Source organism: Phyllobates terribilis, unplaced genomic scaffold, assembly GCF_046119375.1.
Source record: "Phyllobates terribilis strain yellow unplaced genomic scaffold, ASM4611937v1 Scaffold_3__8_contigs__length_932513732, whole genome shotgun sequence".
NCBI lineage: Eukaryota > Metazoa > Chordata > Amphibia > Anura > Dendrobatidae > Phyllobates > Phyllobates terribilis.
Genome location: NW_027362763.1, coordinates 125,767,426 through 125,782,453, shown reverse-complemented (window position 1 = coordinate 125,782,453; position 15,028 = coordinate 125,767,426). Strand labels below are relative to the sequence as shown.

At 47.7% G+C, this 15,028-nt stretch overlaps 1 protein-coding gene across 1 annotated transcript in view; it reads right to left on the bottom strand.

Annotated features, from left to right (window-relative positions):
- Window positions 1-14,765, bottom strand: part of LOC141258491 (uncharacterized) — a 31,458-nt gene extending 16,693 nt beyond the window's left edge. Inside the window, exons 1-11 of the mRNA XM_073673484.1 lie at window positions 14,668-14,765; window positions 13,975-14,033; window positions 13,815-13,907; window positions 12,296-12,420; window positions 12,070-12,213; window positions 11,675-11,758; window positions 10,725-10,895; window positions 10,496-10,592; window positions 10,122-10,345; window positions 9,342-9,495; window positions 8,693-8,901 (exon numbers count right to left, since the gene is read on the bottom strand). Coding sequence (XP_073529585.1) covers window positions 8,693-8,901; window positions 9,342-9,495; window positions 10,122-10,345; window positions 10,496-10,592; window positions 10,725-10,895; window positions 11,675-11,758; window positions 12,070-12,213; window positions 12,296-12,420; window positions 13,815-13,907; window positions 13,975-14,033; window positions 14,668-14,765 — 1,458 coding nt within the window. The remainder of the gene's footprint in view (window positions 1-8,692; window positions 8,902-9,341; window positions 9,496-10,121; window positions 10,346-10,495; window positions 10,593-10,724; window positions 10,896-11,674; window positions 11,759-12,069; window positions 12,214-12,295; window positions 12,421-13,814; window positions 13,908-13,974; window positions 14,034-14,667) is intronic.
- Between the last annotated feature and the right edge of the window lie 263 nt (window positions 14,766-15,028).

Below are 15,028 nucleotides of genomic sequence, written 5' to 3'. Positions count from 1 at the left end.
AGCAGCCCTGAAGCCTAGTGAGGGCCCTGAGTGGCCGATGGCAAGTGGAACCTAGGGGGCAGAGGAGCATAGTAAACTCACCCTGATTTATATACCGGACACAGAGTCCATGCCTACAGGGATCTTTATGACCTGTAGGAACAACTGGAATCCCTGGAGAACTACAAGTCCCAGGTTAACCAACCGCTGACCACAGCAACAGGGTTAGGTACCACTAAAGCTCCAGCAACCAGGAATAGTGGGAAGCAGGAGAAAACCCTACCGCCAGGTCAGTAGGTACAAGAAGGAAGCCGTAAGTAAGCCAGGCCAAGCTCCAGGCAGGCCCAAAGCTTAGAGAGTAAGAGACAGATCAGGAGGCCTTACACCCGCTCACTGGGGAGTGTCTAGAAATGTACCCTTCGCCCTGAGTGCCCTGGACCGTACCTGCATCACCACCAGTAAAGGTATTGAAGTTTGCCCTTGTGTGTGCGCCTGTACTTCCTCTGGGACCGTCCTGCCGTCTCTCCTGCTTCCACCATCTTTCTACACCTCTACACTGCCCTGAGGCCTGCTCTACCTGTGGGGAGCCGTTCCATCATAGCTGCCCCTAACATCAGCCTCAGTGGACTGTCGCAGCGCTGGTAACCTTATCAGAATCCACAGGTGGCATCACGAATTATTCTAAAACCCCTATAAATAATCATTCCCCATTTTGTTAACCGCCTGGGCCACGGACCGGGCCAGCCACTGTGATTTCCCCCCCAAGCATCTGAAGGCCCAGCTGCCGAGTACCCCACGGCCCTGGGGGCATGACACTATTGCCTGACAGTTTTTACATGGGAATTCTTGATCAAAGATCTTGCTGATTCAAGGACAGTCTTCCAACTTTAGGGAATTAAAAGCTTCTTGGGAGACCATGGCTCCCTATCCCCTTCTGCTGATGTCTGTGGCTCCCCTGAGGGTTCAGTCGCCACAGAGGTACTGCACCTCACCCAGAGGTGTGGTGTCTCCTCTCAGGTAAGGAGGGAGTGCTGCCCGGAACCCCAACATTACACTGCTCCAGGCCAGCTGGAAGGGCAACATGCAATGTATGTTTCTGCTGAGCCCTGACCCTGGCTGGAGTGGGGGGAACCCAGAGGTAGGGAGAACCAGTAGTGGGTGTAGAAAGTAGTTGGGGGGAGCACTTTAGTAGGAGTATAAAATAGGGAAGCCATCTTAGGGTGGCAGTTGAGAAAGTGGACTAGTAGTTGAACAGTCCGGGAGCAGAGTCTCAGTAGGAGCTCTGCTCCACAAGTAGGGGCCTAGTGATAGAGGCCCAGGAGGGGAGCAGGGAGTAGGCTCCGTTCTAAGGAGGGATCCTAGGGGGTACAGAGAGTGCAGGAAGGCACCCGTATGCCCTGCATCTGTCAAAAGACAGAGGGATCATAGGCTGCAGGAAGGGGACCGGCCCCTGGCCCAGTCGTGTACTTAAAGTCCTGGCTGGAAAAACCAGAGGCTTCTGGCTTATCTAGTCGGTTGCCGAAGCCGCATTCTAATCCCCAGGAGGGTCAAGCAGGTCTGGGATCTGACCCACAGAAGGTACTTCAGAGCACCTGAGGGGGATTGAGAGTGGGCAGCACAGGGCAGGAGGGAGAAAGACCCAGCATGAAGTCAGTCTAGATAGGAACACGTGAAAGTGGGGTTCTGCCAGGTACCCCTGATCTACCTGAGGAAGTGCTGAACCCCTGCCTGGTAAATGCAGTGCGACGTGGGAGGCCGACACCTGTACAGTGCACCAGTGGAACCCTCATAAGAACTGAGTAAAAACTTGGATGACTGCACCGCCTCGGTCCATTCTTTGATCTGTGCCATTGTTCCCTCCCTGCACTGCAATGCCCAGTGTGCCCCTCACCACCTCACGCTACCCTGGAGCTTGCTCTACCTGTGGAGAGCCACACCATCCCTGCTGCCGCAACACCAGCTCCAGAGGACTGCTCCGCAGCAGCGGCTCCCTTTAGCTGCAATCCACAGGTAGTGTCACAAAAAATCCCAAAAACCCCATAAATAGAAATCTTCCCCCTTTTACTGACCGCCCTGGGTCACAGACTGGGCCAGCAACTGTGATATCCCCCAGCTACTAGAGGCCTGGCTGCCGAGTACCCCACGGCCCTGGGGGTGCATCATCTACTTTTATGGTGATCATAGGGTCCTGGATCCAAGGGATCCCCCTGCTCAGATTTCTTGGGCTGAGCCACCAGCATAGAGGTTCTTACTCTGTTATAGGGGGCTTCTTGTTCAGGGATGGCAGAGATCCATCCAAATTTGCCAGCATGTGGGTCTGTAACATTCTGGTGCGGGCTCAGGCCACACCACCATCTGGATGCAGGACATCATGGAGCCGAGGACTGACATGGCACTCCTTACTGCGAAGCAGAAGATTGTTGGCACTATTGTGGCACCCCAGGGGTCTGGTTTCCACAGTAACAAGCAATGTTATGTCTGAGAGCAGGTGGGAGGTCTCTTGGCCAGGGATCCTGTGCATGCCACACCTCCTGCCCAGTCTTGGGAGGGGAAGACCTTCCCCTATATAAACCCAGGGCTGAAGCAGGGTTAGTCAGTCAAGGAGAGTAGAGACAAGAAACAGTCACAGGAAGAAACAGCAGAAGCTCAGTGGGAGCAATACTACTACAAGTCAGGGGCTGGCAGCTGCAGAGCTCACCCTGACTGAGAAGCTTTCTTACCGGACCCGGCGTCCGAGGCTGTGGGGACTTACTCTTACCCAGCAGCAGAAGCCGACCGGCAGGGGATTTCAGGTCCTCAGGCCCAGAAACCCGAAGGCACGGTCACACGCGTGGGACCAGCGCCGCCATCGTGGAGCGGAAGCCATTAGAAGGCCCCGAGTCACCGGCCATACGGGTGAGCACCACACGGTACACTCAGGGACGTGGGCTACTTATATCCGCTTCTAGCAAGGTAGCCAGAAGAGTACAGTCAGTTTGGGAGGCCTACAACTCCGCCTGGCCAGGGGAGATCCCATCTGCTCAAGGACTGACCAGGCCCCGTTTGCTAGCAAGTACTCCGGGAGGGTCTATCGTTGTTACCAGTAAAGACCCTGAATTACACCGCACCGTCTGAGTGGTTCCTGATACCCTCATCTTCCACGTCGGCTGCCCTGAGGCCATACCCCTCCCGTTGGGGGTTATACTATCACGCTGCACAATTCTACACCGGCCTCAGCGGTCTGCCCTGCAGCGGCAGCTCCATAGCTGCAAATCAACGGGTGGCGTAGTCGACACTCAAATCACATCTATCAAGACTGCCACACACTGAGCTGACTCCCTGGGCACGGACCGGGTCCCCGCCACTCGGAGACTACAACCCTCATCTGATCCGGTTCCGGGTAAGCCCCCGTGCGCGAGACGCTGCACGACACAGCAGGCCCAGGGGCGCGCCACTATGTTCACTGTTGATTTTAACACGATCTACTTCTGTCTGGATAAAGATGTTTGGTTGTGGAAATCAAACAGCATCCCCAGGAATGTTTGTTGTGGAGGGAACTATATTTTGATTTGTGGTTCACTAACCAACCCAGAGATGACAGAAACTCTGTTAACTGGAGATGTTCCTGGATTAATGGTATTGAGGGTTCCACTAGCAGGAAGTAGTCGAGGTACAGTACTATGCAAACATCCTGATTTCTGATGTTCGCCATGACCTCTGCCATGATTTGTGAAGATCTCTGATTATATCTCAAACAGAAGAACATTGAACAGGTAGTGTACTGTTCATTCTCCTTGGGCCACCACAACTCTTAGTCACCCGATTTATCATAAATTCTTAGGGATGTGATATGATGTGATCCATCGTAGCCATGACAAAAGTAGTGGCCCATCAGGAAAACTGTTGAACTGACAGATTACATCTATGATCTTCTGGAAACTATGTGCCAATTCAGAAACAATGAGAACCACTTCGTATGTAGGAGGGCAACAACCCAGCAGCAGGACCGCTACCTCCACTTTTGTGCAAGAAGGAACAGGAGGAGCACTGCCAGAGCCCTGCAAAATGACCCCCAGCAGGCCACAAATGTGCATGTGTCTGCACAAACTGTTAGAAACCGACTCCATGAGGGTGGTACGAGGGCCCGACGTCCACGCTTGGCATTAGCCACAGAACACCAGGATTGGCAAAGTTGCCACTGACGCCCTGTGCTCTTCAGATGAAAGCAGGTTCACACTAAGCACACGACAGTCTGGAGGCACCGTGGAGAGCGATCTGCTGCCTGCAACATCCTTCAGCATGACCAGTTTGGCAGTGGGTCAGTAATTGTGTGGGGTGGCATTTCTTTGGAGGGCTGCACAGCCCTCCATGTGCTCGCCAGAAGTAGCCTGACTGCCATTAGGTACAGAGATGAGATCCTCAGACCCCTTGTGAGACCATATGCTGGTGCGGCTGGCCCTGGGTTCCTCCTAATGCAGGACAATGCCAGACCTCATGTGGCTGGAGTGTGTCAGTAGTTCCTGCAAGCTGAAGGCATTGAATCTATGGACTGGCCCGCCTGTTCCCCAGACCCGAATCCGATTGAGCACATCTGGGACATAATGTCTCGCTCCATCAACCAATGTCACGTTGCACCAGACTGTCCAGGAGTTGGCAGATGCTTTAGTCCAGGTCTGGGAGGTGATCCCACAGGAGACCATCTGCAACCTCATCAGGAGCATGCCCAGGCGTTGTAGGGAGGTCATACAGGCACGTGGAGGCCACACAATACTGAGCCTCATTTTGAAATCTTTTAAAGGACATTACATCAAAAGTTGGATCAGCCTGTAGTGTGTTTTTCCACTTTAATTTTGGGGGAGACTCCAAATCCAGGCCTCCATTGGTTAATAAATTGGATTTCCATTGATGATTTGTGTGATTTTGTTGTCAGCACATTCAACTTTGTACAGAAAAAGTATTCAATGAGAATATTTCATTCATTCAGATCTAGGATGTGTTGAGTGTTCCCCTTTATTTTTTTGAGCAGTGTATATCATATACACACGGGAAATTACCCCCTAGGATAGCAGGCTTTTCAGATCGATTATTAAAGTGAATTGCAGTTCTGGAGAGGAGAGCTGTTGCTCCATTTTTTACTCCTGTTTTGACCGATTTTAGGGTCCACAGGTCTGTGCATGTTTTGCACCATTGGGGAAGAAAACACGAGATGCGGTCCCCCACTGTCAGTGTCATGACTTGTTCTGATGCTGGCCCTGGGAAAGAAAGATTTCTGCCCCATCATCCTGTTAGGTAGCTCCACTGGCCTGACTTTCCTTTTACTCTATACTGAGGAGCCTGCTCCTGGGAAGGTCAAAGTGGTCTTCTATTAGAGCAGAGAGGGTTTTTTTTTTTAATCTGAGGCCTTCTCCAACAGGTTGTACAGAGCTGGCACAAACATGTATTTCCCCTTAAAGGGAAGAGAGTGTGGCACCCCAGGGGTCTGGTTTTCCACAGTAATGTAATGTTATGTCTGAGAGCAGGTGGGAGGTCCTTTGGTCAGGGATCCTGTGCATGCCACACCTCCTGCCCAGTCTTGGGAGGGGGAAGGACTTCCCCTATATAAACCTGGGGCTAAGGCAGGGTAGGGAGTTCTGAGAGGAGAAGACAGGGAGCAGAGCTGCTCTATGGGCTCTGCTCCACAGGCAGGCCCTGTCCAGGGGCCTGAGCCTGGAGTCAAGGAGAGTAGAGACAAGAAACAGCAGAAGCAATACTACTACGAGTCAGGGGCTGGCAGCTGCAGAGCTCGCCCTGACTGAGAAGCTTTCTTACCGGACCCGGCGTCCAAGGCTGTGGGGACTAACTCTTACCCAGCAGCAGAAGCCGACCGGCAGGGGATTTCAGGTCCTCAGGCCCAGAAACCCGAAGGCACGGTCACACGCGTGGGACCAGCACCGCCATCGTGGAGCGGAAGCCATTAGAAGGCCCCGAGTCACCGGCCATACGGGTGAGCACCACACGGTACACTCAGGGACGTGGGCTACTTATATCCGCTTCTAGCAAGGTAGCCAGAAGAGTACAGTCAGTTTGGGAGGCCTACAACTCCGCCTGGCCAGGGGAGATCCCATCTGCTCAAGGACTGACCAGGCCCCGTTCACTAGCAAGTACTCCGGGAGGGTCTATCGTTGTTACCAGTAAAGACCCTGAATTACACCGCACTGTCTGAGTGGTTCCTGCTACCCCCATCATCCAAATCTGCTGCCCTGAGGCCATACCCCTCCCGTTGGGGGTTATACCATCCATCCACCGGCCTCAGCGGACTGTCCTGCAGCGGCAGCTCCATAGCTGCATTCAACGGGTGGCGTAGTCGTCCTACATCTACCGCTGTTACATAGCCGCTCAGTTTGACTCCCTGGGCACGGACCGGGTCACCGCCACGAGACTACAACCCTCAAGAGATCCGGCTCCGGGTAAGCTCCCGCATGCGCAACGCAGCGCGACACAGGCCCAGGGGCGCGTCAAGAGCACAGCTTTATTTTTGACATTGTGTCCCCACTCGAGGACTTCAACCAAAGTGCATGTCACAAAGTTGGATAGGCCAGATGTTCTTGCTGCTACCCTTACAGATTCTGCAGATGCATCTGCCAGGAATCCTGTTGCTTTCTGGAGTAAAGGTAATGATGTCAGGATGTCTTCTCTGGGAGTGCCTGAGGCCAGAAGTTTTCAGCTGACGTAGCCAAATGGATATTGACAGAGCACAGAGACGGCATTTGTGTTTAGCAGTGCTGCTGAGGTTTCCCAGGACTTCCTTAGTAGTCCATCCATCTTGCACTCCAAGGGGTCTTTCAGCTTGAAGGAATCCTCAAATGGCAAGGTAGTTTTCTTGACCACCCATGCAATCTGGGTGTCTACTTTTGGGACATTGGACCAGCATTCTGCTGCCTCATTGTCTACCGGGAACCTATCCCTTAGCTCTGTAGGAGTGTTCAGCCTCTACTCTGGGGAATCCCATTCCTTTAGTACAAGGTTTCAAAACTTTGTTTATAGGAAAAACGAGCTGTCCTTGAACGTAGACCTCCAAGCACTTCTTCCTATACTGTCTGGAAAGTTCTTTTTTACTCTACCTCCATGTTCTCCTTACTGCCATAAGGAGCTCTTCCATGTTTTCAGAGGAGTTTAATGTTTGGAGTCATCGGGGCCTGGACTTGTCTATACTAGAGGAACATCCAGTAGAGGGCAAGCCATCTCCTTCTGAGAATCCCTGTCCCCTTCCAGGCTAATCTTTTTTGCTGCTGGGGAGGGTGTAGGTTGGGAGAACGAGGCCAGAGAAGAAGAAGACTTGATCTGCTGGTGGACTACACCCTTTATTTTTTCCATTAAGGAAAGCTGTTCCTCACTCATGATTTTTGTCAGTACATTCTTTACATAAAGGTTTATGGTAAGAAGTCACTCTGCAGACTGCACATCTGTGTGATGTCTTGGTTCTGCTTCCAGGTACCTTGTCTCCCTGCAAGAGGAGTTTGGGGGGGGGGTGGATAAATATCTGTTTCCCACTCTGGAGATGGAATACCAGTGCCACCTACTTACTGGGACTGGAGTGGCATGACCCTGAACCTTCCATGACAAACAGTTGGTCCTACCTTCAGGTGTCTTATCTGGGACTCTTATGGGTGACCAGATACAGCACCCATCTGAGGGGCTCCTCCTGGAGTCCAGGTGAAGGTATTACATGATCACCAGTGGTCATTTGCCGCCATATTCTATAGGAACAATGGGTTCCAGCGTAGAACACAAAATTGCTGGAAGTGACATCATCCACCGCCCATTGTCTGATGTCACTTCTGGCTCCACAATTATGCATGCATCCCTGCGTGAAGCACTGGAACCATGCTTGAGTCCAGTGCTGCTCACAGCCAGGAGGAAGAGATTGGCCAGAAAGCTCAGGGAGGCCTCTGGCCAAAATCCCCTCAGACCTTGTCCAAAGATGTGGACTGGAGGAGGGAGTCCCAAGTCCATTGAGACGTGAACAGGAGAGGCAAGCCCGCTTGGTCCCCTTCTGCCAGGCTATGATTTTTTTCTTCCTGGTGTCTGCCGCAGCACGTTTTTTGGATGACCTCTTCATCCCCGATAGGGAATATTAAAAAAAAAGAAAAAAAAAAAAGAGAACACTGGAGGTAGGATGTGGGAGGGTCTATTTAACCTTCGTGTTTTCCTGTCTGTATTAGGGTGGGGTTACTTCCTCTGGTGTGCAGTCGTGGGGGGGGGGGGTTGTTAAAGAAAGCCAAAAGTATGCATGCCTTTAGTACCAAATTAATGCATAGGTGCAAAAATATGTTTAGTATATTGGCCACGTGGCATAACACAACCAATATTGCTGCAAATGTTAAAATGTAAAGGTAGAGTTTTTTGATCAAAGCACAAAAGCCAGCGAACCACATCAAGGTGACCTTTTAATATGGATGGTCCCAAGCAACAAGATCTTTGTGTGCCAAAACAGCCTCATGCGAATGGTTAATAGTTGGAGGCTTTTGCACTGATCAAACACTGAAAGTAACTTTACATTTAGAACGTTTGTCAGTATTGAAGTTCATGTATTCATTAGTCGCAGTGTGCTGACGCATAATGCATGTTTAGAGAGACCAAGTCTTCTATATAGATATTTAGACAAAATTGCAGTTTGAGGTGGGGAGACAGACTTCTAGTGCTTATGTGCTTACCAGATCATCTTAGAAATCGTTAGATTTGAAGTCCTACATACCTCTTTAGTCACATGATCATCACCAAAAGGAACTTTAACAATGAAGGTCACATTTCCATTTGGAAGAGTTTTATTCTCAATAACATATCCAAGGTTAACAGCTTCTGGCAGTGGCATTGTGACCCCACCAATGGTCAAATTAACCAACAGGACATCAGGGAGAAAGGTTCCGACCGTGATGTTAAATGTTAGAGTTGTTAGTATGGTTACTACAAGGGAGAACAAACAGATTATAGTATTAAAGGGAATCTGTCAGTAGGTTTTTACCATGTCTTCTGAGAGCACCATAATGTAGGGGCCGAGACCCTGATTCCAGTGGTGTCACTTACTGGACTGCATGCAGTTGTTGCTACAATCAGTTCTCTTCCGCAGATGCAGCAGAGAAGTATAGTCCTAACCACACCACTGATTGGCAGCTTTCTGCCTATGCAAAAGCATCAGTTTTGGGGTAGGGTTACACAGCAGTTGGCTAGGAGGCACTAGTGATAATCTCCTGCTGATAAAACAGATTTTATTGAAACAGCATGCCACATATTAAGAAAGTGACATTGTTGAAATAAAGATTTCAGCCCCTTCATCATGCTACTCAAATTACATAGCAAAAACTTGACAGATTTTTAAGAACAGTAGCCCTTCTTTAATGACTTACTATTGGATACAACAGGCGGATGGGGCACAAATGGCGTCGTTATATCCTTAATGATGGTGTACTTTGTGATGCCCCAGCTATCATCCAGCCACAGGTTTTCAAGAAACGGGCGGATATTATAGGTTATCCCATATTGGGAATTTATAACATGGCTCTGGAGACAAAATAAGAGCACAGAAGGTCAGGAATACTCAGCTCCGCAATAGCCAAGACGTCAGCACAACTGAGCAGCGTCTACGTGAAGGTAAAGATGTACAATTAAATTTTCATTAACTCAAAATACAGAATTCTGTGCAAATATTGCCAGAGTGGATAATGAAGCAGCAGATACCTGTAGGAGAGTAAATTATAACTCGTGGTATAGTGGGTGGTCCTATTAGTGATTGTATGACCGCAAATGCCAAGAAGCTGTCATACAGAGAAGACAGTCAATCATTGACTAGGACTGCCCACTGGACTCCCACCAATGATTAAAATGAAAGTTATCTGAAACTTGTCACAAGTATTTGATCAGCTCCTCCTGCTCCAACATCCAGCCTGCAGATCAGACGCCATTTTAAAACATGACTGGTTCTCTTTAGTGGTGTAAAGCAAAGTTTCTCAATCAAGTAAAGAAAATAAGTGCATAATATAATTAACTGTCAAGTGGAGAATGTTGATAAAACTTGCAAAATATACATAGATGGAAATTCCATGGAACACTTCATAGTTGTTACAGAACATGAGAAGTTACCCCAGCACTCAGGATCAGATAATATGAGGAGCAGTTTTAAGAATTACCTTATAATATCCTCCTACAGCCCCCACTGGTATTCTTATGTTAGTGGCAGTGTTGCTGTCCATAATCTCATACTGTCTAGAGAGAATCTCTGCGTCCGTTAGATTTAGAAGGTCAACGCCGAACTGGACAAGACTGTTTTGGATCGTTTTTGAACCAGTGAGAAGTGGAGCAATGTTCTTCTGGACTGACCACACGATAGAGCCACCTATGAACTTTACATCATCTAGAAATGGTGTGAACAAACAGTTTAGGAGAACCAAGAGTTGGGTGATTGGGTGGAAGCGGCAATTGTTGGGATTGGAGGTTAACTCAATTAAAAACATTTAAGATGACCCAATATCATAACATGATCTAGATTCTGTTGGAAACTCACCCACTGGACAGGCAACAGCATTATCAACCAAGTAAATGAACCAGCGCTGTTTGTAGAATAGTGTTGCCCTTACAGTAGAGAAAGTCACACCATTAATCTGAAAATTGCAAGTTAGACATTTATACTTTGAGTATAAAATGCAAGGCATGGAACAGAAGTTAACATATGGGCTGAAATCCCCCCCCCCAAAAAAAAAAAAAAAAACCCCAGAGCTTTTTCACATAGTTACCCTTTGAGGCACAGCTTGGCTAGCATTGTAGGGCGCCCTCAGCAAGACCCTGGATTCAGTTGTGTTAATCCCATAACCAATGTCCTGTGCAGCATCGATCAGCATTGTGGATTTCAGGGTTGAAGACAAGTGAAAAACCACTTGCCACACCGACATGAGACCACTGACTGCCTGAAGGACAAAAATGGTAATCAGGAACAGTAGTGAAGTGGTTCCTGTACTTCCAAACTAAATCTCATTTGTGAGGGACAAATATTTCATCTGCAAATCAGTCATTTAAAACTTAGATTGGAGTAGAGCCATTTCATGTGATCGAAGGGAGACCAAGACCTGCATTGCTCCATGTTACTTAGTAGGCAGTGGACAGATCACTATCAGCAGAGATAGGATATGGTTTTTGACTGGTCTTGCTCTGATCAGGCTTTGCATACTAACAGAAATAAGAGTGGACTTTGCCATTCTTTTCCTATCCAATAGTTTGCCTGAATGGAGTCTGAATTTGTGCCATTAGCGACCCAGTGCCCACTGGAAGTTAAACTAGACTAACCCCAGGGGTCAGTGAACATTTGAATTTTGCTTTAAATAGACTGATCTGGGGGAAAAAAAAAAAAAAAAAAAAAGTACACCTTGAAAACAACCTGGCTTCAAACATCCTTAAAGTTTTCAGTTATATGGTCAAGTGCAATTAACATATCTACAGCTCAGGAGAGTCAACTTGCACTAAAGGGTTAAGTAAGCCAGGTTAGGGATAAAGATGGTCTAAGGCAAGACTTCCTCCAAGTTCTTTCCTTTGTGAGCTCAAGTCAAGACATTTTAGAAGGGCTCAGATGTGAGGTTTGTAATACTTCTAAAATGGTGGACAACTACTTCTAGTAGGGTGTTCTAATGCATGTCGTATCTGCAGCAGGTATTAGGACACAGGCTGGGGATGACAGACATTCTGTACTTACCTGGGGGAATGCAGTTGACCAGTCCTCTGGCTCATTTCTGAAGACTCCCTCAGAAATAACTGGAATTTTCCTTCTTACTGACACCTGTAAGAACATAGAATGTTTGGGTCATTGTACCCAACCCCCTGCTCAACGCATGTTTTCAAAGTTATATCTGGTCTCAAAACTATGGAATACTGGTTGGAGCTACAGATTGAAAGTTATGGCCATAATGTTATGAATTCAGGATAAAAAAAAAACCAGGCAAAGTCAGAGTTGGATTTTAGAATCTTTATTTTCCCACCACCCCCACTCCAACTGCAGTCACATCCAGGGCTACCAGGAACCTGCATAGTTGTCCAGATCCCACAAGACTTAATGTTCTGCAGAATAGAGCCATAAGGGAAACATCTCACCTCCATGTAGTTAGTTTCACAAATAATTTCACGTGGGTTCCACACATACGGGCAGCTGACCACCTTCATGTAGCTCACAGCATCCACCATATCACGCCTGGATGCGATCTCCATCTTCATGGATACTGTGTAGTAGGTGTCATTCTGTAGGACCAGTAAACCATCAACCCAGCTTAAAGAAGTTTAAATAGACCTGTGTCTGAAGGCAAGACTTGTAACTTACCACAATCTGTACATAACAGCTGTAGAAAGAGGTCCGGAAATTGATATTCCCCCAGTCGTCATAGGATGTGGTGTACCCACACTTCGTGGCCACAGCATCAGTGATCTCATGGGTCATGCCAGCTGGGTCTGCAACACCACTTGTAGGGTTTAGTTCAGGGAAGCAGTTATAGGCAGGATAGCCATTTATTTTACTTGCATAGCACTAAGACTTTCTACACATTGGATTAAGTCCCAACTAGGACAATCGCCCACTCCAACCTCCAGTATATCTGGAGTGTAGGAGAACATACAAACTCCTTGTAGATGTTGTCTTGGTGGGATTTGAATCCAAGACCCCAGTGCATATTTTGGATCTCAAAATTACCATAAGCACCTTCTTACTGCTCACCAAGTAGTGAGTCAATGTCAACTAGAGGTTCTCTCCTCATCCTACCCAAATTCAACAGCCAATACAAGCCTAAACTCAAGTTGATGGTGCAGAGGCTTCCCCTGGGTGGGGAATGGGCTTGGCTAGTTACATCATGGGTAGTATTGGACAGCACACTATCAGAACATGAAATTAATTGTATTATAAGCAATGTGATGCAAGTCTACCATAATAACTAAACTGATCCAAATTTGGATTCTTCAAAAGTCCAAAATATGTCAAAACAAGTAGGTCAGCAGATATGTTTGGGATACACTACCAGATTCAGATGGCCTCCACCCATGTACATTCTGGCACACTACTGCAAGTAGATCTCTGCATTATTACCACTTTATGGAATATACAGTTTGCTATATTTTCAGCAGTGCACAGGAAAGGTCAGGTGAACCCATGGGAGTGGTCCAAGGCAAGAAAAATGCATGAGATGGATGCACTAGCTGGGAATGGTCCACCTTGTGCAGTGTATGAGAAGATACAAAGTAGTCTCCGTGATTGAATATCCTTTGACCTGAAAGAAACATTGGATCTCTTCTTACTACAATGTAGTTTGGTGATGCCAAGGAGGGTGAGCCAAGTTACTTTTCTTAGGACTTGAAATTGGATCCATTACTTTCTCTGCCAATGGAGAAGTGGTGGAGTTCCTGGTAAGTTTTATTGCAGTTCTACTAGTGCACATTGGCAAAAGACCAAGATCCTATTTGCATAGGAGTTACCCAAGTGTGGTCTAATTTAACAAAGGCTATTGTGGAGATAGGTGATGTCACAGCTCACCTCCTCCCATTGTGAATGGTGGATTTTGTGCCATCTACTGTATATAGAGGTGTTATTCATCATTGTACAGGAGGAGGTGAGCTGTGATGTCATCTATTGTGGATCTTGTGTTACCTGCCATTATAATTCTGTCTAATGGAGACTACTGAAAAGTCTTCAGACTAGCTGGTATGAGTAGTGTAAAAGCTGCAAGATTTCTGTATTTTATATTGACAGTTTCCCTTTAATTTTTGGTAATTTTGGGCAATTTAATACATTTAACAAACCTGTGATGAACATCATTTTCTGGTGACATTTTAGTTTATTCTCTTGGACAACTTACCAATTGCTGAAAACCTGACATATTTCTTGAAAACATTTTGTGCGGGCAAATCGAGTTGTACCAGGGACCGCCGGCAGCTGGAGACGATGAAATCTAAAGAAACACACCTGGTTAGTGGTAAAGTCTCATGGGCCCTGGCAATGGTAGCAGAGGACATTACCTGAGCTTGTGCTTTGTGTGCAGACTTCAGTGGCCAAAATTGACATCAGGAATGCCAACCTGTAATAGCCAAAAACAGAACTGTAACCGTCCCCCCCAATAGAGAATTAGTCCCCAACCTGATGCCTCACAGGCAAAGAAACTGCAGCCATGAGCGCGCTGTGGCAGGTGCAATGGTGGCTGTGCCATTTGGGAACTAGTGCCTAAACGGGCTCCAGCGTAGACGTATATGGGAGGTTTCTGGAGAGTCAAGAGTCAACATCCAGGATGCCATCAAGACTTGCTGGAAGATCATGTCATAACAGCACCTCCTCTAGCACCATGCTGCCCTGGCTCCTTACGAGCTGCATCTCTGACCTCCCAGTGGTACCCCACCTAGTTATATGATCTCAAGTCTGATGCCAAGAGCACCATTAGTCATGAATATGTTCACATAACCCATCACCAGTTTGGACCATTCAGAAGATAACAGTAGGGATCAGGTGGCACAAGTCCTTAGAGGGATTACCCAATTTTTTTGGGGGGGTTATGGGCTCAAGAATTTACATCCAGGTAGTTGTCAACTACCTTCCTGTTCTGCTGGGCGCCGATCTCTACCTACACAGCGCTGTCAGGACTGCTGATGTTACGTTGATAGAGGATCTGCTTTCTTCCACTCTGCTCTGTGGACGGGGAGTCACTGCCAATGTTTTACCGATTTAATAGTCTCTGCACTGCATAACGTTGGCAGTGACGCTCCATCAACAGATCAGAGAAACTCTTGGCATGACATCCAATGAAGTAGCGCTCCATGACCACTGAGCCAGCACAACAGGCATGTAGTTAGCATAGCTACCCATTGGAGTAAAGTCATCCCAGATAACACCCTTTAAAGGGTTTACATTTAACTCCCCCCACCTAGAGTGGTGATTACCTCAATCAAGAATGGGGGCTACAAATATCTCAATGGAGCAGGGGGTAATGCTCTGCGTGGGATCCTGTGGTCAGACCACCAGCAATCAGTGAGGTCAGACCACCCCTCATCTATAAATAAGGAATAGCTTCTAATCCTATTA